Source organism: Atractosteus spatula, chromosome 4, assembly GCF_055471065.1.
Source record: "Atractosteus spatula isolate fAtrSpa1 chromosome 4, fAtrSpa1.hap1, whole genome shotgun sequence".
Taxonomy (NCBI): Eukaryota; Metazoa; Chordata; class Actinopteri; order Semionotiformes; family Lepisosteidae; genus Atractosteus; species Atractosteus spatula.
The window spans coordinates 13,451,763-13,473,799 of NC_142709.1; the positions used below are offsets into that span (position 1 = coordinate 13,451,763).

The 22,037-nt window shown below is 36.9% G+C and overlaps 1 protein-coding gene across 1 annotated transcript; it reads left to right on the forward strand.

Moving 5' to 3' along the window:
- Positions 1-1,014: 1,014 nt before the first annotated feature.
- grpr (gastrin-releasing peptide receptor) lies at positions 1,015-14,428 on the forward strand. The gene is made up of 3 exons (XM_088914591.1): positions 1,015-1,430; positions 12,034-12,385; positions 14,036-14,428. Exons 1-3 carry the CDS (start codon positions 1,015-1,017, stop codon positions 14,426-14,428), a joined length of 1,161 nt encoding a protein of 386 aa, XP_088770717.1.
- The last annotated feature ends 7,609 nt before the right edge of the window (positions 14,429-22,037 follow it).

Sequence of the window (22,037 nt, forward strand, 5' to 3'; positions counted from 1 at the left end):
AAACTTTTAGAGACCCTGGCAAGAAAAGTGTCAAAGTTAAAATAAAAAGCCATTAAACTATGAATGTGATGCAATCTTTCAATCAAGTCAATCAGTAAAAATATTTAACTGTAGTTAACTGGACACGACATCTGTTTTCAAGTTAATATTATTATTTTGTTAGTTCTTCAGTACAAGAAAATACAATGAACTGGAGACAGCCGTTTTGTCCTTTGATATACTGTACAGTAGAAAACCAATGGCCACTCAGACTATAGAAACCGTAATCCCTTCATGTAGCAGTTAACACATCAATTTCCCTACGGGATTAATAAAGTCTTATTTATCTATCTTTTTTCTTTCTTAAAGCGGCCTGCAAGGGATTTAAAAACCGTTAACATTACTGTGCGTTTTCAACCACTCGATATTTCTCTTCTGCATCTGCAATACAAAGCCTTCCCTACAGGAGGTGACCACTCACTCCATCAGTTTGCGTGCCTCAAGCTCACCTACCCGGCAAGGCAGTTCAATGAGCTGTGGGCGAAGAAGGACGAGATGAGTCTTGTGATTTAAGACTCAATAAACGCAGACCTGCTTGCTCATATGATGTTATCTCGGAGAGAAGGTGGTTTGAAAGATGTACAGCAGTTTCGCTTCTCATCACGGTATATCGTCACTTTTCAAGAACGCTTTTTCAATTAAACGGCAAAACTGCTGCCCGATGATGGACTTCCTGGACTAAGAATAATGAAGATGTTTTTAAAAAGTTTACATAGAAATAGGGATATTATTATTTTCTCAAATATTTTTTCAAATAACATTTGATTCTCTTCTTGTGATGAGTGACACATTTTTAAGGAAAAGTTCAAACTGAAACAACGGCAGAAATAAAACAACATATTTCGTATTTTCTTTTTAATTGCAATTCGGGTAAAGTATTTTTCTAAGACACGGCATAACAGTAATTGTTAACTTTTTGTCTTGCGAGATTTCAAGAATCTCATATTGCAGAGGCTCTTACCATACTGTACAGTAATGTCTCTCGAGGAAGTCTCAGTATTTAGTCCAGAAGCTACAAATGTATTTTTTTCAAACGCGTCCGAGACAGACTACAGAAACCACACTGCTCTTTTTGAGGATTTTCCCTGGTATCCGGGGATCGCTATCACCGCAATCTACGGACTCATCATTCTTGTGGGACTTGTCGGCAACATTACTCTGATCAAGATCTTCTGCACTGTTAAATCTATGAGGAGTGTTCCCAACCTGTTCATCTCTAGCCTGGCGCTGGGAGATCTGCTATTGCTGGTGACCTGTGCGCCCGTAGATGCTAGCAGATACCTGGCGGACAAATGGCTCTTTGGCAGAGTGGGCTGTAAACTCATCCCTTTCATCCAGCTGACCTCGGTTGGGGTGTCTGTTTTTACACTGACTGCACTGTCCGCGGACAGGTAAGGATGTACAGTAGGTAGGAGGTAAACAATAGCAATGTATTCATTTTTTTAACTCCAAAATGAGGTTTTTACACTCTTTTTTGTCACGTACCGTAACCAGCAGGTACTTACAGTACATACAGAACAGTTTGTGTTTAAATGAGTCGAGTCCCACCAAAGTACATTTGGTTTTAAAATTATGCGATTCTTCTTGTGTGGGATTTAAAAAAGCTGTTTACGCATGTTGGCAACTTCATTCTTCTTTATTACCAAACGAATTGGAAGCATTTCACGAAGTGGCAAAACTATTTTTTTTTTCAAATACAGTACCACGAGGTAATACTGTATTCGTAGAACTGGGTATACAGTACTGTATACTGTACAGTATATCCGTTGTTCACGGCTTGACTTTACAGAAATAAGTCAAACTAAACAATACACTTACTGTACACCAGCATTTCGGTTTACCCAAGAGATTAGCGTTTCACTAGCCGTATACTGTAGCTGACTTAATAGTTTCCACAAAGTGGAAAATTCACAATACAAACGACTTTATGAGCAGTTCGAGCACAAGATCAGAATATTAAGCCAAAAAAAGACACATGAATTCACACATTAAGCGTGTTATGCAAAGTTTAAACTTTTTCAAAAATGCTTTAATATTTGTTTATATCCTTTATTGAATCTATTTAAATATTATATCCCTTATTTTTATTTAAAATGTCAACAGCTTTTATGTTTACAGCTACTTTCATTACAGGAAGACCAAAGAGGGCAATTTGTCAAATGTAGACATAAACAGTAGGTAGGAAAACTCCAAATTCATGGTCTAATGAAGAATAGAGGGTAGGATTCCTAAATCATGCTTATGTTTATTATTGATTGTTGATAACATCAAAATAAGAATTACACTAATGATGACAATGCTAATTTATTGTAATAACTCTTTCTCGAAAAAAACACATTACGTTATATTAGATAGAAGATATACTGTAACACAAGACATTTTCAAAGATTTGACAGAGTGAAGAAAGCAGAAACCAAGTTAGCATAAAATTGCTGTGATGCACGCTGTCTTTCACTGGGTGAGAAACTTAACACAGACTGTTGTGGAATTGGATTATGAAGTTTGAAGATCTGTCATATTGGAAACAGTCTACATGGAAGTCTAGTGTCTTCTACTGTTTTGATGGACAACGTTTGATGTTGTAGGATTGCATTTGTTGCACTGGGTTATCTTCTAAAGGACAAATATGGTCTCATCACGTTTTAGTGTTGTGTTCTCTGGGAAGCTAAGACTGTGACTAATTCTTGGTAAATTTTATACTGGAGGTTTGGCTCTGATCTAAACTGCTTGTTTTTGCTGTCTGTGGAATGTGGTCTCACCATAACCTTTAAAAGCATTTCACTCAGTTTTTATATAGGAAATGATGCTTTATACAGTATGATGTATAAGTACTGTACTTTGTTTTAAAGCTGCAAGGTAGGAAAGGCAAACACATTTGTATTAGTAATGGAGAAGCAATATATTGTAGGATTATTTGTGAAAATCTGGAAGTAGTAAAATTGTGTGAAGGCTAATGATGGTGTCAGATGTCTTTGAGGCACATACTGTACAGTATATGCAAAATAAGCAGTGTGTGAAAATAGCAAAAGTATATATAACTGCATGTCAATAAGAAAAAAAAATCCTTTTTTGGAACTTGTAAAAATCTACTGCTCTATATATTTGGAGTAGTAATCATTTGCTTCCTTCAACATTGAAAGTGAATTGAAGTGAATTTATCCAATTCTTTACCATTCAGTAAAGCATTAACAGTATATTGACATGTGAGGACAAATTCATTCATAAAATTTTCAGAAAGAAATAAATGTAAATACAAACATGCAGTGATGGAAAAGAAAATATCATTTAACTTGATGCAACAACAACAAGAGAGTTGTAGATTGTATGTATTATCTGAGTCATTATAGAGGTAAGTCTGCTCAGTATTTGTCTCACACTCTGGCCCACTCAGAAAGGGCGCTGTAAAGATGTTTTATAGGCAATTTAAAACTTCATTGCTCTATGACAGAAGGACATAGGCAATTTAAGAAAGAACACAGTAGTTGACACTTGTTATTTCAGTGAAACTTTATCATAATTTTTCAATGTGATTAAAACATGAACATTGTTTTATGAAACACAGAAGAAGTGTAGATACTGTAATTTATGCATTTGACTTTATATTTTCTTGAAAATAACAAAATGTACTCCCTCAGGTCTTTATCTTCCTGTACCCAGTGGCATACAAGTAAAAATACATTTTACTTTTATTTTTGATATTAGGTTTTTCAAATAGAGAAATAGTGTTGCTTTATTTTCAGATTCTTAAAAAATGTATACTATAGTTTACTTTATTCATTTAAAATAAATATTCTTTTATATCCCATCATTTCAGATGCTCTTTGTATCAGGATTTTTCAAGTTAGCTAAATACTGTACATTCAAACTTACACTTGTGTTAGTTGAGTGGATGGCATATTTTAAATGTTTGAACATCATGATCCTTATATATAAACAATGTATAACCGTCACATTTAATAAAGAAACATTAAGCAATAGTCCTTAGAACAAATTCCAATGTAACATACTGTAATTTTGGCATGCTAATACAACAGCAAAAAATGAGTACTCAGTGCAGTCTTTGGTTCAATATGCCCTTTTAAAATCTGGTATTTTGAGGAATATCTGCTTCTAGAAATAAGAAAACCCAGAAGGCATGTCTTATCCCAGTTGCAATGAACACAACACAAAAGCAGCACACAAGAAAGTAATTACAGAACTGAGGCATTAGTACATGTTGCTAGGAGGTGGCACAGCCACCGCCAACATGCACTTTTTAAATGAAAGGAGAGAAAGAATATTGTGTTGCTGCATCAACTTTGTTTACTTTAAAAGAGGAGGACACAAAATATGGGTGTAGGCTAAATATTGTGGAATGAGCTGGTGGGAGACTGGAAAGATGAACTGGAGCCAGAAAACAACATATCTATGAGAAGCCTATGATTCTTAGTATTTGGTTCATTTCATGGACTGAAACACATTGCTGGCATGTCAGTCAATTACCCCAGAGGTCCTGTAATCGAAGTATTGTGGAAGAGAACCCACGATCACCAGTATTTATTTCCCTAAGACCCAGGAGGCTGACATTTAAGCCATTGACAATTTCCCTAAAAAGACTTGGGAGTGAAAGACTGTGCACATTTCAACTACAACCTGCTGAAGTTTGAGCAGCTGTGCAATCAATTTACAGATGGTCAGTGCTGCTGACATGACAATCACCGACATTGTAGCCACATACAGCAAAATGGTTCTGCATGTAACATTTATCATTGCCTCTATAATTACGGTACCTGAAGGAAAATAAACATGAACCTTGGTGTCTTATAAGTATGTGAATAGGTCATTTAATGCAAGGTAGCATAAGACTGCACACATCTTTATCATTACAGATAGAGATCATTACTCTTTGTGCTGTTAAGGTGATAGTGGCTACTTGTTAAGACCCTGAATTGTGGTATAGTTGTACTCACCAGAAGCACAGCAGAAAAGCACACAGTATAATGAGGCACTTAGAGAAAATACATGTGTCACTGGCAATTTGGGTACTGATACAGTACATGGAGCTATGGTATTGACAGCACATACATTTTTGATTAACACACATCCAGAAAAAAACTTGATCTGTCACTGTACAATTACATTTAATAACAGGATTGTGACACTGTCAATAAAGTGCAACATAATGATATTAAAAATCTCCAATTTCATGACAATCACAGGAAGTATGAACAAAAGAATGTATTATATACTGTATGTATATACTGTATCCATCCTTGTATTGTAATCTGTAGTATAACACAACACATATACTATATAAACAGCTAGTTTGCACTTCCTAATCACCCTTGATTGTGAGACACGCCATCAATGTTATCTCAGATGTGATTGCTTGTGTGGTCTCCATCTGGCTGTGCAGTAGACTTTGATGGCATGGCAGCACCTACAGTACATTGCATTAATGATCGTGGATACAGAAGAGACCACTCACAGTGCCTACATACTTTAGAACTTCTAATTTTTCCAACAGATGACAGATTCCTGGTAATGGCACTGTGGCTCTCCATGACTTGACATTCTCATCACTTTCACATTGGTTAGGGATTTAATGATCTAGTGAGAGTGCTGCTGTAAGGGAAGAAGAGTGTGTCACAGTGTCAAAGGTTGTGGTTCCTGCTGTTTTAGGAACTGGTTTAGAAACTGCTCTCTCTGTGATAATTCTTATTTTTGTGCATAAGATCACATACTGTACTTGTTGCATGTTAGACATGAAGGACATTAGTGTCTGTATTTCCGAAAGATGGGTTTGTTGCACTAGATTCTTTTTCATAGAAGATACAAAGGCAAATTTTATAAAGTGTCATGTAGAAAAAACAGGAGACATTATATTACATTAGTTGAATTCCATCTACTATATATACTGTACATAGAATTCTAAGTTGTCTTTAGCAACTAACACTCTTGACACTATATGAACCTAAACAACTTGCATACCCAGTGTCTACACTATGTAACTATACAGCATACAGTATGTGGAATTTGTGTATTACTGTGTAAGCAAATACAGAATCACTTGAGGACAGCTAGCTATGATACTTTATTAGGGCTTGTTATTGTAACGTATCAGTTCTTTCCAGACCCTATGCGGACGACACAATCCGGGGTAGTGAGAAAACACTGAGGAGAAGAGCCATGCAGGAGTCGGGAATGAATACGGGGGGGGGGGGGCGTGTCCAAAGTGTGCAGGTGTCCAGGGGGGTGAGTCCGGGGCAAACAATCCAAAGAAGAAGTCCAAAGGAGAATCCAAAACAGCGCAAAAGTCCATGGCCAGGTGATCCATCCATAACAAAGGATTAAAAACTGGAACCGAGTCAGAACCGGCGGGAGGGGAACGGGAAGAGAGAATAAAACCTTAACGGGACCAGGCGCTTCCAGGTCCCGGACTCGCACGATACGGAGATCAGATGCAGAGCCCGGATTAACGTCAGCGCCTGGCTTTTAAGGTGGACTGGGAACAGGCTGAAACAGGGGACAGGTGCACAAAATCAAGTCCAAAGTGAAAGGGCCGGAGCGCCCTTAAGGTGGAGGGACTACAGTCGTGACAGTTATACCTAAAAGTTTAGCTCTTACAAATCTTTTCTCCTTTTCAAGACCTTTTGTTGTGTTGTGCTTGACTGGATGTGTCCAATAGTTTTGTCTATGTCTTTTTTTTAGTATTTCCAAGGATTGGTTTTGCAATATTAAAAAATCTGTATGCTTATTTCCTTCTTTGGTCCAAATTTAAGGTGTAACGTTGGTCTTTTCAACTGTTTGATTACTAAAGTTATTTCTTTCAGTCTTTTCAGCTCTTTATCACAAAGAAAAAAATCACCTTTAATAACCATGGAGATTAAATATTTAGGAAAGTTTGGAATGACATCTAGCCACTTAAAATTCTTTTGTGTCTTTCAAGGACCTAAATGCCTTCTCCTTTAATTATATTTTATAAGACTGTGGAAACTAGTACAAGAGCGTGTCATTGAGAAATGGAAAAAGACTTGTGCTGAAATGAAAAACATTGCTAGAAATTTTCTAGGTCCATTAAACAAGAACAGACTTACTCATGCAAATCAGAAAAAATACCTGTTCACCATCTACGACAGATTCAGTGATTTAGTGTTTCATGGTAAAAATCCTAAATCAATTAACTGAAAAATATAATTCACTACCAATACACAGATAAATTTAGATTTCTGTAATGCACTGCTTTATTACTGTTTAATCGAAAGAGAAATTAAATGAATTACATTATATAAAGAGAAGCAGTCCTTGTGGCAATAGGGCTATATGAATGACAGGAAAGGTATTAGCCTTAGCTTCCCTGCTTTGGATTATTTTCTTTCATGTTTTTGATCAGTGAATATAAACAGTACATGTACAGTATTTAAATAAAATACTGGTAAAGTATTTTACTATCAGTCTCTCGCAATGAGTGTTAATCCAATGTCACACCCAGTGACCAATGCTACTTTCCAGATGTGTGTTTAATATCCTGTGACAGGACCCGCTTAACCTGGTAGTGTTGGGCAGGGAGGACCTGAGCACATGAACTCCACATTATAGGGTACCCACATCCTATTTGCAGCAACCAGAATAATAAATCTGGGGAATTGTGACACAGGGGCTGAGGCTGGACCAACCCTGGTGTAAAAACCATCCCACCCTGATTTAGTCTTTAACATTTGCCTCAATGGATGCAGTGCATCTCCCTTTTAACCTAATCCGTATAGGAAAGCAAACCACTCTTTTCCCTTTTCAACCTAAGGGAGAGCCAACCCCCTTCTCTCTGCAACCCTATAGGAAATATTTTTTTTTCTGGTCTAAGCATACCTCTTAACTTGTCTGCCTTCACAAGCACTAGCTCAGAGACCCGTGCTCTGAACTTTTTTTAGAGAACGATTGAACACAGCTGCCACAGATCTTACTCTTTCTGTCTCGTGTGAGTGCTTGTACTTCCTCTCTTTAACTGGTCTCTGAGGTGCCTCCCCGCCGAGCAAATCATCACAGACAGCTGAGAGACACATACTGTACATGCTGTATCCTTACGAAACTTCTGAACATGCTGTAAATTATGGCCTTCTATATCCCGTTATCATGAATGGGTGACTCGTTTTTATCTTTTTATTTTTGGGGTATTAAAGACTTTGACAAAGTTATGAAGTGCATAATACATATCTCATTTAGTACAACTTCTGTGAATTGAAAGATATTGGCTTTAGGGAAAATTATTACATTATTAACCACATATTTAAGTATACGCATAAGTACAGTATATTTAGTGTCTGCATAAGTATTTCCTAAATATCTGCATGTTTTGTTTTGCAGTTGACTAGAGGGTAACAATAAATCGTCAAAATGTACCATGCCACTTTGTCTTGTCCGAGAGAAAAACAAAGAACCTCTTCCGCCAAGTATGTTTGGTGTAGGTGGTTAAAGTAGGCAAAGAAAACAGGAGAACATCTGCTTTAAAACTGCACAGCTCTGCAAAAGTGATTGAAGTCAGGGTCTGAAAAACAGTTCTAGCCCCTCATTAATCAAAATCACTTGATGCAATGAGGAAATGTCGAGTTCTCTTTCTGACTGCTGCAAAATTCTTACGCGATAATAGTAGTTTTTGGTGTTACAAAATCCACAGAAAACTAATAATATTGCAACAAGAGAGAAATTAGTACTAAGAGTGTAATTTTCTTCACTGTCAAAATAATTCAATAGTAAGTTTTTTACATGTCTATACCTTTCTTGGGTAAAAACTTTCTTAACTGTATTATCATAGGCTATGACATCCTGTATGTGGAACAGAAATGTGTGACTAATGCAGATAGGTTACAGTGTCCTTTATTTAGAGAAAACTGAAAAGTCTAGCAAATTTCTCATATTCCATAAACATAAACAATATTACACAAACTCACACGTATACCAATATATATACCTTGCGTCTACGTGACAAAGTATATGATATACATTTTAATTGGATTGTAAACTGCAAAGCCACAGACCACCAACAGCCCTGATAGATTGCAGAGGCACACAAAGATTTCCAATACACATTCAGTGCTCAATTACCTTCCTGTCTAGAGTATCTATGTATATACGGTATATGAATTGAACGGAAGGGTTTTAATAACTAAGAACCTATCATTACGGAGATTATAGCAAAGGGAGATGATAATATATTTTCAGCCTAATCTTCCATGAACACAGTAAGGTATTGCTGTCAGAGATGTTGTGGCAGTAAAAAATAAATGTCCTGATTTAGTCTTTATTAAACTATTTCACATTCCCTTGTACTGTAGCAATGCTGTCAAAAGATACTTAATTGACAGCACTGGAAAACAGTAACCTGTTAATTCTATAATTCTAAGAAGTGTACACTTAAATACTGCTGAGATGTTTTGAGGAACCTGCATAGACAGAAGTTAGGTTTCAGTGGTACTTGGAGATATGGTTAAAAGTCATTTTCCTGTTATGCTGCAGCAAGGCATTGCAGACAGGCTGAATCTGGAGATCAGAGGCTGTAGTGCAGCTGTACGCTGCAATCGACTGCAGAGAATTAGTGGACAGAACACAAGTGCGTGAGCTTGTGGGTCCTCAGGTGATTTTGGAGAATTAATTAATCACTAAAAAATTAATTTGAACTATGTTTCTAGTGAGACAAGACAGTGGAGCTTGCCTTTTGTTCAGTAAAATGTTTGAAAATAAAAAAAGTCTTATGGATAGTTCTGAACACTGAATGTTTAAGAAAAAACAATGTGAAAGTGTGTCTAATATGAAGTCTATTCTGACTTTTTCTTACAATACCCTTAAGTAGTGCATTGTGGAAAAGAAACTTAGAGTAAAAACATATTTTTAAACACCTCTGGGCAGAAAAGTCCCTATAGATACAGATCAAGTGATGTGCTGGAAGGATATTGTGTACCATACTCATTTGTTCCTAGTCTGATTTCATTCATGTAGTAAAGGTGTAGTCTCATGAAATGTGAACAGAAAATGATTTCCCCTCTTGTGAATGTGTGATATATTGGTTGATGCAACAGTATATACTGTATAGTACATTATATATGCAAGGAAACAAAAGATACAGGAGGTTGTTGACAGTATTTCAATAGTGTTGATATTGGGAAGCATACCTTTGCAGAGACATATGAAAAGATTGTAAGAGTCTTGTTCCTTCTTTGGTTTAATAATTTAAAACTATCTAACTCATTCAACCTGCAAGTATCGGGTAGTACAGTCACCTGGGTGGACAGTCTGACATGTACAGTACCAGATGACAGATAGATGAAAATAGGTGAACAATAGTGCATGAATGAAAGAAAGATACCCTCTAAGCAAAACATGTGTAAGACTCTATAAAAGACTGACTGGGCTGAAGAGTAAGATTCCTAAATTTTCAGTTTCATTTGATGGTTTAATGTTATTCCTGTCACTGTGCAGCCTAAAACAATGAAGTTTATGCAACAGATAGGGAGACCCAAGTAATATGTCTTCTGTTTTATCACAGTTCTATTGCAAAAATAAAGTTTTCTTATGGATCAAGTCTCTGTCACTTATAGCTGCAACAAATTAACAAAGCTTTAATCATGGAAATGATCAAATCTTTGATACAGTACATTGACATTTTGCTGAATGGACATTTTGCTGAACTTGTCAATGGGAAAATTCATCATTAACATTTGTCATCAGCGGGGCTGCTCAACATGTGGCTGGCTGGCAGTACTACTGCACTCTCTTCCTTGGTGTCAGTTGGCACTTGTTTATCTTGATTTGGTTCTTATGGAGCTACTGTACCAACTGGATCCCTGGATCTAGGGTAGAACTCTGCAGCTTTGGGAGACAGTGGCACAGTGAGATACAGTAGGTGCACTTTAAAACTCATTATCAGAGTTTACTTATTCCTTTTTTTGTTTCATGTTCCCTTATTGTGAGATGGGTTGAACTGTGTTGCCAACTGTGGAGAGGGGAGGGAAATGGGTTTGTCATTTTAAAATGGGAATCTGCTTTGTGTTTGTACTGTATTGCTCGGAAGAAGAACAAAGCAGTTTAAAAACAGCAGTGCTGATCAACAGGGAGTCTAATGTGAATGTTGTTGACTAGTTACATGTGTGGACACTGTTGTAGAAACATTAATCATGCATGTTTTACACAAGGTTGCAGACCTTGCCTTATGGGATTGTGTCCCATTGCACTTCAGTAGTCTCTGAGCCCTAGAGGCCACACGTAATCATGCCGCAAACGTTCTTTGGTGCACCACTCTGCAGATAAAAAGGCAACCATGACATAACCATCACATTTTCTTTTTTAAAGAAAACCTTTGTTACATGAGCAGCAGTGGAAGTGTGTTGTCCTTCTGGAACGTTGTTGTATCAAGATGAACCCACAGGAAAGGCAGCAAGTGATTGATCAATTGATGAGTCCATTAAAGATCAATGTAGTGCCATGCAACCAGGCTGCTAGTCATTATAAGAGCAATTAGACACCCATGCCAGGACCATCCCACTTGGACGTCTCCATCACTCTTGGTGAAGTGTCATCCTGGAGCCTTTAGTTTAACAACTGTGTTTAGATAACATCTTGCCAGGATCGAAACTGCTGCCTGTGAGCTCCTCAGATAATGAGCAACTAAGTATTGATTTAGCCCAGTCTCTAACATACTGAAGACATAAGTGGGGCATGTTGGTTCCTTCCTGGGTTCTTCTTGTTTCTTGATTTTTACATGTGGCTTTACATTCGACAGGTTAAACTCTCTCACTGAGGTAGGACTTTATTGTAAAAATCACTCAAGTGTGTCATGGCCAGTCATAAATAATCAGTTAATCAAAAAACCTTACAAAATATTCAAAATCCATATCCTTTATTTTCATAAACAACATACATGAATAGAGTGATATGTTTCATTTTAATGCTCTCTGTATATAGTATACTATGTAAACAACCAAAAATTCCTGGCTAATTGTTTTTGTATTTCTTGTGTACTTACAGGTACAAAGCTATTGTCAGACCGATGGATATTCAGACCTCCCATGCCACAGCAAAAATGTGCATCAGAGCTGCATTGATATGGATGTTCTCCATGATTTTGGCAATTCCGGAAGCCATCTTCTCAGACCTTCACGCTTTCTACATTGCAGAGACCAATGAAACATTTGTGACGTGTGCCCCCTATCCCCATTCAGGCGACCTGCATCCAAAGATCCATTCTATGGTCTCTTTCCTTATATTCTACATCATTCCACTTTTCATCATTTCTGTCTATTACTATTTCATTGCCAAGAACCTGATCAGGAGTGCCTCTAATATGCCTGTGGAAGGCAATGTTCACGTTCGAAGACAGGTGAGTGTTTTGGATGGGTTTGATTTATTAAACACATGCTATAATAACATTAGGTCAGGGAAGGGAAATATGAGCCACTGAAGCAGGAGACTGTTCCTGGAGAATTGTGTTCATGTACTGTAGTTAATGTGTTTCATATCTAGGAATACCTTAATACACTAATGCAGAAGGTTATTTCATCTAACAATATGTCTAAATGTAATCTTAATTACAATCTTAAGCAAGTTGTTAAAATCTTTATCAAATCCTATTTCTTACTCAATCCAAATGTCAGTTAACTCATGTGCCAAAATGTGACAGTTCTGTTCTATTAAAACACTGCCCTTCACAACATTCTAGAGCATCGTTTAAGTAAAATATTGCTCATCAAATGCCAGTTCTATTATTCTCATGAACTTTCAGTTCTGAAATTATTAAAGGCAGCTTCCATGCCATTTTCATTATTGAAAACGGGGTTTAATGATATACAGTAGGAAACCCAAAATACCAAGATCAAAATAATTAGAGATTTAGGAAAATGTTCTTGTGAAGAAAGAAAATATAGTCCTTGACTGAAATGCAATAGGTTTAGGAAATAGAGTTAACAGCTCTGTTTTTGGATGGATGAACACACTTGCACACCAAACAAATAAATGCTGATAATGTCTGTAGCCTGTTTCTTATTATTTCTGTGTAAAATGTGGTGAACATTACAATGCACTTTTTCAAATTGTTTTTTAAGGACTGTCACTAAATACTGTAACTAAGAAATGTGTTCGCAATTGAGAGTTGATTTCAAAAGTTTGAATGGTTTAAATTTTCAATTCAGAAAATTTAGCTTGCCACCTAATAAGAGTTTACAATGTCAGCTGTTAAAGTTGTTTATCTATCAACAGTAAATTAAAATGAGAAGATCTGTAACAAAAAATCTAGGCATTGAATCATTGGCATAATGATGCATTTTCAGTGTCACAAACAATAATTCATCTGCAATTATGCCACATTCTCAGTAAGAGAAATACACTTACTCAGCCTTATGGAAATCAATAATGAGCTTTTAGTGCTCACTCACACTGCTTTACAGTATGTTCACAGTGAAGGCAAGTGAAAAATGTTTCTCAAGTACTAACTTCTTGCTTTAAAAGATCATATTTGCTATGGGCAGATGTTGTGTTTCAGAAATTTGACTGTGAATCAGGTCTGATCATTTCCACCAGCTCAAAAATATTTAAAATAGATTGACACACGTTATACAGTATCTTCAGTAATTACAGCATATTCAAATTTTAATTTTATAGAGTCCAAGAAAAAACGTACTGTATTTAGAGAATATTGTCATTTTAAAGTCTGTCAGCAAGGCATGAGTATTGCTGTCCTACTGTATGTTCATATTCTGCAACTTTTCCAAATGTTCACAAATTCTGAGTAAGGTTTACATATAGTATGTCCCAGCAGAGTGTTGTCCTGAGATTTCTCTTGCCATCAAGCACCACAACTAACGTCTTTTTCATTACTATTTTAAGTAGACACTAGGAAATAATATTTACTGTCTCTGGTTTAGAGAGATTACCTTTGTTTGGATGTTGAGTGTATATTTCAGTCTAGAGCGTTAAAATATTAAAAAGTCCCTGCACAAACCTTGTTTGTATGTTTTCTTATTTTTCCTCACAGATCGAGTCAAGGAAGAGGCTAGCAAAGACAGTGCTGGTGTTTGTGGGGCTCTTTGCTATCTGCTGGCTCCCGAATCATGTCATCTACCTGTACCGTTCTTACCACTACTCAGAGGTGGACACTTCATTACTGCACTACGTAACTAGCATTTGTGCCCGGCTCCTGGCTTTCTCCAATTCATGCGTGAACCCTTTTGCTCTTTACCTGCTGAGCAAAAGCTTTCAAAAGCAATTCAATAACCAGCTGTGTTGCTGCCGGGCTACACTTCTCATAAGGTCTCAAAGCATGGGCAGGAGTACTACCAGAATGACGTCGCTGAAAAGCACCAATCACTCCGTGGCCAGCTTCAGTCTTATAAATGGGAATCACATATGTCACGAAGGTTGTGTGTAGGATCGGTGACAAGGTCAAAAAGGCACACAGAAGCACTGGCTGTCTATAGGACATTGAAAATCAGCTGCAGTTCATATTGGAGCCTACTTTTTGCGTTTGGATTATGACTTGATTATATAGTTAGAGTGTTTTAATCTGTGATACAAAAGAGTTCGACATCTTAGGGTAATTTAATAACTGGGACCATGGTGAATATAGTTGTTATATTGAAAAATACATGTTTTAACTCGAAAGATTAAAGACACACTAGAAAGTACCCAATATAACAGTGTCTTATTAAATTACATTCTTAATTCTCTCAATAGTAGAATACAGTGTGTGTGTCTGTTTTGATAATGGATGCTAATGTACAATACCATTCTTGATGCTACCTTATAAACTCATATGTTTTTCCTAATGTTTGCATAGCCTTTGAACTGTTGGTCTAATGGAAAAATACTGGTTGGCAGTATTCGCCAACATTTGTCAATATATATTGACATAACCTATGAAGAAATGAATGGATAACTATTTTGCAAATAAACATTCTGATCTGTATAAAACACATATAAGTATTCCCCACTTCAGATGTGTGTACAGGTTTTGCTGTACCAATTCCTGTTACTCTACTATGTTTAAATTGTTAAGCAGCAGTGATATCGGGCTGTGAAGAAGCTGAAACAAGCTGCTGGAAATGCATTTTGCTGTAGTCAGTCAGTTAATTGTAAAAAAGATGTTTCAAGATGATGGATCATTTTGAGGCCTGAAAATCACACAGAATCTCTGGATGTCTGGATAGTTTTCATCGCTATTTGGAAAAAAAAAGCTGATTATAAATGATCATAATTCCATGTCTCAATTCTGATGGTCATTGCAGTGTAGGGAAAAGAGCACAAGGAACTACTGTATGGAGATCCTGCATTCATCACAGCACCCATTTTGCAACATTATTATGATCTCTTTTCTGAAAGGTCATTTACCATTGACATTACAGTACTTCCTAAATCATTTGATGGATTTTACTATTGCAGCTGCCGATTCTGCAGTGAATGATAAAGTATTGTTTTTTCTTAAGGGAATCTTTCAAAATCTATTACTCCAATAATACTGTTTTAGAGTATCAAGTTTGCATTTATTTTTCAAAAATCATATTTAATATCTATGTAATATCTAAATTGTATAAAATATTATCCATAATTCTCCCCTTTATATCACTGGCTGAACTGGTAAATATTGAATTGTAATGGGTGTGAGTTCACTATAAACATTCAGGGAGGGATTTTCCTGTCTCTGTTGTTTTATTATGCTCCTGGTCTGTTTCAAATTGCTATTAATTCCATTAAGCCAAAAATGTAATTATAACACAAGATGAAAAAGAAATTTTAGAGGAAGGTTAGATCCTGATCTCACACATGCTTGCCTACTCTCCCACCCCTGATGTCTCTTGTACCCCTCCCCCCTCACCATCTACACCTCTACAGCAGCTCCCTGGCTCATTCCTCGCAATACAGAGGCAGCCAGTTCCCTCAGCCAGGTGAGCTACGCCAAATACACTCCGCATACCTTGTCTTTTGCATTAGGATCCAACCGAATTACAGACATAGGTGATAAACATGAGAGATGGGCTACAAACAGCTGGACTTAACAAGTCTAATTCATCAAAGTTGAAGTACAGGACATAGGAGAAAATAAACAGCCATTTAAGTCCATGGTAGTTGTCTGAATTGCAAGGTACTGCAGCAACCCTACATACAAAGTTATTAATGTCCCAGATCTGACTACTGTTGCACCTCAGGATGTTTTGCAGTACAAAAAAAACTTGCCTAAGCACCACCTTTTGAACAGTTACTTTTTAAAAAGTAACCCTTCTGCACACACCATAACCATGAACAAAAACAAAGACCCAACTTACATCATTGTAATATAAGATCGCTTTTAGTTCCCTATTCATATCTTGTCCTTTGACCATGCTTTTTTTCTCTCCAACCTGACTCCCTCCATCAGAGGGTCTCTGACAAAAAACTTCAGTTCCCTATTACTTCAGTTCTGTCTGTGTGCTTTCATACACAGCACTTAGCTGTAGAGCCCTTTTCTCCACCTTGCCCAACAACTGTGTGCACATTTTCCTTACAGTAAACACTGGCTTTTATTTTTTAATTCCTCATATTTTTTGTATTATATCAAAGTCTTTTAAGATAAATGCATGACAAGAGATGATCTGCCGTCTCCAGGGGAAATAAATACATTACCAAATAAATGAAATCCACATCAGATAATATCCAGGACCATAAAGAACTCATATTAACTTAAAAGGGTGTCAGTTTATTTCAAAGTATCTCTGATTTGGAACTGAACAGCTGGCATAAATAGAGGATAGCAGGGCAGGAGTTTATGTGGGTTTTTACTGAAAATGTTTTATCCAAGCAGAACTGATGCAATGTTCATGGGAGCATTGTTTTGTATTGTGATGTGGACATCCTGTATAATATATGGTCATGGATAGCAGTTCAGTTTAGAGATGGATGCTTTGATTTTAAGAATTTTAAAGAAGGGAAGAATATGTTTTTTTCAGTACATGTTAGTTATTTAAGTTTGTAACTGGGGTACGGGGTTGGATTTTTAGATCTCTATTTTTTAAAAGAAAGCATGGCTGAACAGTTTAGTTTCACTATTTAATATACAGGATTTTCTTATTCTCTTTTATCAAAAAGAGAATCAGTCATTATTATTTTCCATGGAATTACTCTGTATGTAAAATGCCAAATAGAAAATTACTTTAGAAGCAAGAATTGTAAAGTTGTAAGTAAAAATAAACTATAAGCTCCACCTTAGTATGCCAGCACTTGTGGGTGTCACAATCATTTGGAACACTTCTACACGTTTGTGACATCATTTTATTTAATTACTTTCAAATTGGGTTCTTCAAACTACATCATACATGAAAATGACTTGTGCACTGCTTAGGTGAGATATGTTGTATGTCTCTTCTCACTATATGATTAATGCCCTGGCTTAAGCTAATTGTTTACTGTTCTCAGGTGAAAGTTGTCATTTTGCTACTATTAAGTATCAAAAATGTATGTTATTTTTCTAAAATGGAATCTGCCGTCTCCGTGGGAAATAGGAATTCCCAAAGGAATTGTTGATTTGACTGATTGACTGATTGACTGATTTTCACATATTCTGTTGCATTCCAGTGATGTATACTCTGTCCTACTAGATGTAAACAGCAGATAGTAAAGTAGCAGATGATATTCAGAATGTCCTTGCAAGTAGGAAAGTCATATTCTTAATTTTAACATTAGAAGCCCCAGGCTCCCTTTCTCACCTTGTGGATCCTTGAAGAGCTTTCATACTCCTTATCAAAACTGTGATGATTGCTAGAATGGTACTATCCTCTTACACATTGTATCGCACATAATCATGTTTTTACGGAAGAATGGTAGAACTGTTTATTTGGTCTGGAGATGGCAGATAAACCCACCTAAGTTCCTAGCTTATGACAACTGGTGTTCCTGAAAAATGGAGGATGTGTTACAGATCCAATGTGTTACATGTACTGTACATACATTTCCAAAGAGGACGAATGAACGTCAGTCCATTTTAAGGCTTCACTATGGATTAAACAAAATTAATTTTAAAAAAAGCCTTGGCAAGTCTCAAAGTATGATCCATGTGTTTAACATGAGATCATGAAAGTGTCCATAGAGCATGTAGCACAGTGAGAGAGAACAGATTGTGCTTTTGTGTTTTCACTCCCTTTGGTTACAAGTCCACCTACAGTAGGTTCTTTTTCAGTGTTGTGATACAACCTCTCTGGTCAGAATTACATGCAAGTATTCTCAGTAACCAGCACTCACCCTGTGGCCAATCAGTACCTGATTTCAGCTGTATTAGTCAAAACAGTGTGTCAGGGTGACAGCTATGTTATTGCATATTCTGACATTGTTATTATTTACTGCTATACACTCTCTTGTGTCTGTTTAATATAGCTTGTATTCAAGGTGAAAGTTTTAAATTGTTTGTACTTTTATTTTTTGCATGAATATCTTATTTGTTAATACATTATGTCGACAATGGATGGATTTGTTTATGAAGAAAGTCTTACATTTTGTGCTTCATGTAAATAAAAGATGAATAAATTGCTCTGAAAATTTATTTCTGTGGTGTTTTTAAAACACTTCTGAACAGTGTGTATAATAAAGGAAAAATGTAAATAATATGTATTTTAATTGTATATAGTTGGTTGGAATCTCACTTATTTAGAATAAATCTTACATATGGAAAAGCAATGAAATTACAAATTTATTGTGTTATTTATGCAAAATTCACAGTGATTAAAACCAGTGTTCTTTGTTAAAATACAGTATATTCTTACTGTACTGTATATAAAGTACAAATATTCTTATCATTGCTAATACACAAAAGGTTTGCTTGTATGAAGTTAGCCAATAGCCTTTCAACATTATTCATGCACTTTTGCACAAGTTTTTTGAATATGTACCAGTATTTTGAAACTATGAATATGTCTATGGGTTCTTTAAACTTTGTGATATTACAGTGAAATGAGTCCTTTGTTTAAAACAAAAAATTTCCTTTATGATAATTATAAAATTGTGAGTTGTGTATTTATAGTAATAAATATCTGTTACTTGTATGTGACTGTAATTACAGTAAGTAATAAATATTTGTGCTTTCTACATTTGTCACCCTGTCATTACTTTACTGTCACACTGCGCCAGAAAATAAAAAACACATGCCGTGTAATGTTCAAGTATTGCCTGATTTAAGGGAGTGGTATTATCATTTACCTTCATAATATCTTTAAAATTGGCTTGCATACTGTAGCAAGGTGATGTTAGGACCAGGTTCTTATCTGATCTGGTAAGTTTCTATTCTATAATTTTGTCACTACCTTTATGTAACAATGTTTAGTTTTGATTGTGTTGCCATTACCTTGTTGATTTAAGACATGGATTATGGGAATTAAGTTATCAAAATAATAATAACTGTGTTGGATATTCTACCTTGGGACACTGCAGTTAAAGGTCAGTGCAAACCCCATTACAACTTATTTAGAAAATATTTTCTTAGTTCTCAATCTGTCCAATCCCGATCTCTTTTGGTTAGTTTGGTGGGCAGCTCCTGACTGCAAAAAGATCAAATCTTGTGTTTCACCAATACGTGATTAATAATGGTGAATAGGGTGTTGGCTGCTTTCAACTGCTTCCCAATGTGTAATCTACTGTGGAAGTGTATTTCATAATTTCTGTGGGCAAAATAATCTCTTGGCTTGGTCCTTTTTTTGATTTTGTGCTTAGAAGTTTTCCCTTCCCTCTAAGTAGGAAGTCAAATGTACACTTCATATACAGTATTTCTATGTTGAATAAATTTGATTTATCTGAAGTTAGCATTTTTACTAAAGTGTAACGAACAGTTCTTTCCGGACCCTATGCGGACGACACAATCCGAAGAAGTGGGGAAACACTAGGAAAAAGTCATGCAGGAAAACGGGGATGAAAACGGGGGGGGAGTGTCCAAAGTGCGCTGGTGCATGGGGAAGGTGTGGCCGAGGCAAGTAATCCATAGTGGGAATCCAAAAACGCAAGTATAAGTCCATAGCCAGATGATCCATCTAAACAAGGAATTAAAACATGAACCGGGTCGGAACCGGCGGACAGGGAATGGGAACAGAGGTTAAAACCTTAACGGGACCAGGCACTCCCAGGTCCCGGACTCGCATGGTGCGGAAACCAGATTCAGAGCCAGGAAGAACGTCAGCGCCTGGCTTTAAAGGTGGACTAGGAACAGGGGTCAGGTGCACAGAATTAAGTCTGAAGTGAAAGGGCTGGAGCACCCTTAAGGAGGAGAACTATAATCGTGACAGTACGCCCCTCCTTTTCAGGGCGACTCCGAAGCCTTAAGAAAAAAAAGAAGGGGGAGAAAAAAAAACAGATTGAATCCAGGCTGCCGTCCGCGGGGTCCAGGTGTTGGCTCTGCATTCTGTAACGAACAGTTCTTTCCGGACCCTATGCAGACGACACAATCCGAAGAAGTGGGGAAACACTAGGAAAAAGTCATGCAGGAATACGGGGAAGACAAGAGGGGGGCGTGTCCAAAGTGCGCTGGTGCACAGGGAAGGTGTGGCCGAGGCAAACAATCCAAAAGTAATCCATAGTGGGAATCCAAAAACGCAAGAATAAGTCCAAAGCCAGGTGATCCATCCAGACAAGGAATTAAAACCATGAACCGGGTCGGAACCGGCGGACAGGGAACAGGAACAGAGATTAAAACCTTAACGGGACCAGGCGCTTCCAGGTCCCGGACTCGCACAGTGCGGAAACCAGATGCAGAGCCAGGATGAACGTCAGCGCCTGGCTTTAAAGGTGGGCTGGGAACAGGGGTCAGGTGCACAGAATTAAGTCTGATGTGAAAGGGCTGGAGCACCCTTAAGGAGGAGGGACTACAATCGTGACATAAAGTGCATTTGCACAGTATGTATTCCTGCTATTGCCTTTAACCCAGGGAAATATCATTTCAAATTCTTATCGGCCATCATTCTGCTGCTGAACAGGATTATTTTTAACCATTTTATTGTTATCTTTCTGTGTGAGATTTTGGAATAATTTGTAATGAAAAATGAATTTTTTATCTTTGCATCTGGGAACCGTATTGATAATTGTATTAGGATGATTTTGCAACTGCACATTGTTCATTGTTCTCATTAATTTGTCAAACATAATGACTCACTTGGAAAATAATTCCCTGGGCAGCATTCTGTAGTTTTATTAAATCAATCTATTTAAAATATATCTGATTTGAAAGTAAAATTATAGATTGCCTATGCTCATTATATTTTACAACTAATTTACTAAACACTCGGATTTCCTCATTTGTCTGCAATTGTTTCACTATGGGTATAGATTAGATTTGTCCAGGTTTGTTTAAACAAACTATTTATTACAGTAAAATAACACCCCTTTGTCCCAAACAGTAAAGAATTGTTTCAGATCTCCAACTCAAATGAAACTTAACAATTAGAAAAGAAGGCACATATAGAAACCATTATTAGATTTCTTATAATTGGACTCATAAATCCAGGACTTATTTATGTGATGTGATTGAAATGCACATGATGTCAACCTAATAGTCCCTCGAGTGAATATCAGGAAGAGAATTATAGGCATTGTGGATCACAAATCAAAGCAGATATTTCAAACACCCACTGTCCCATTAGTCTCATCTGTTGTCTTTATTCTGTCTGGATCTGTTTTTCTTTTTTTTTCTTTTCTCACAGGATGACTTGACTGGGGGGGCACCATGGTGGTGCAGTGATTAGCAGTGGTGCCACACAGTGCAGGGGCCCAGGGTTTAATTCCTGGGGTGTGGAGTTGGATTGCTGTGTTATGTTCCCCCTGTGTTCATGTAGGGTTCCGTTCCTCTCCCAGTCCAAAGACACACCGGTATGTTAATTGGCTTCTGGGAAAATTGGCTCTAGTGTGAGTGGCCTGTTGCTTGCTGGCATGCTGTCCGCAACACTGAATTGGATTGAGCAGTCAGGAAGTGCATGGATGGACTTCACTAGGTTTAGCCTATCTTTTATGGTATGGTATACTGTATGTAATCAAAC

Excerpts from the sequence above, each read along its gene's own strand:
- grpr (XM_088914591.1), top strand. The coding sequence starts at position 1,015 with ATGTCTCTCGAGGAAGTCTCAGTATTTAGTCCAGAAGCTACAAATGTA. Across the intron at positions 1,431-12,033 it reads ACTGCACTGTCCGCGGACAG|GTACAAAGCTATTGTCAGAC; the intron begins GTAAGGATGTAC and ends GTGTACTTACAG. Across the intron at positions 12,386-14,035 it reads ATGTTCACGTTCGAAGACAG|ATCGAGTCAAGGAAGAGGCT; the intron begins GTGAGTGTTTTG and ends TTTTCCTCACAG.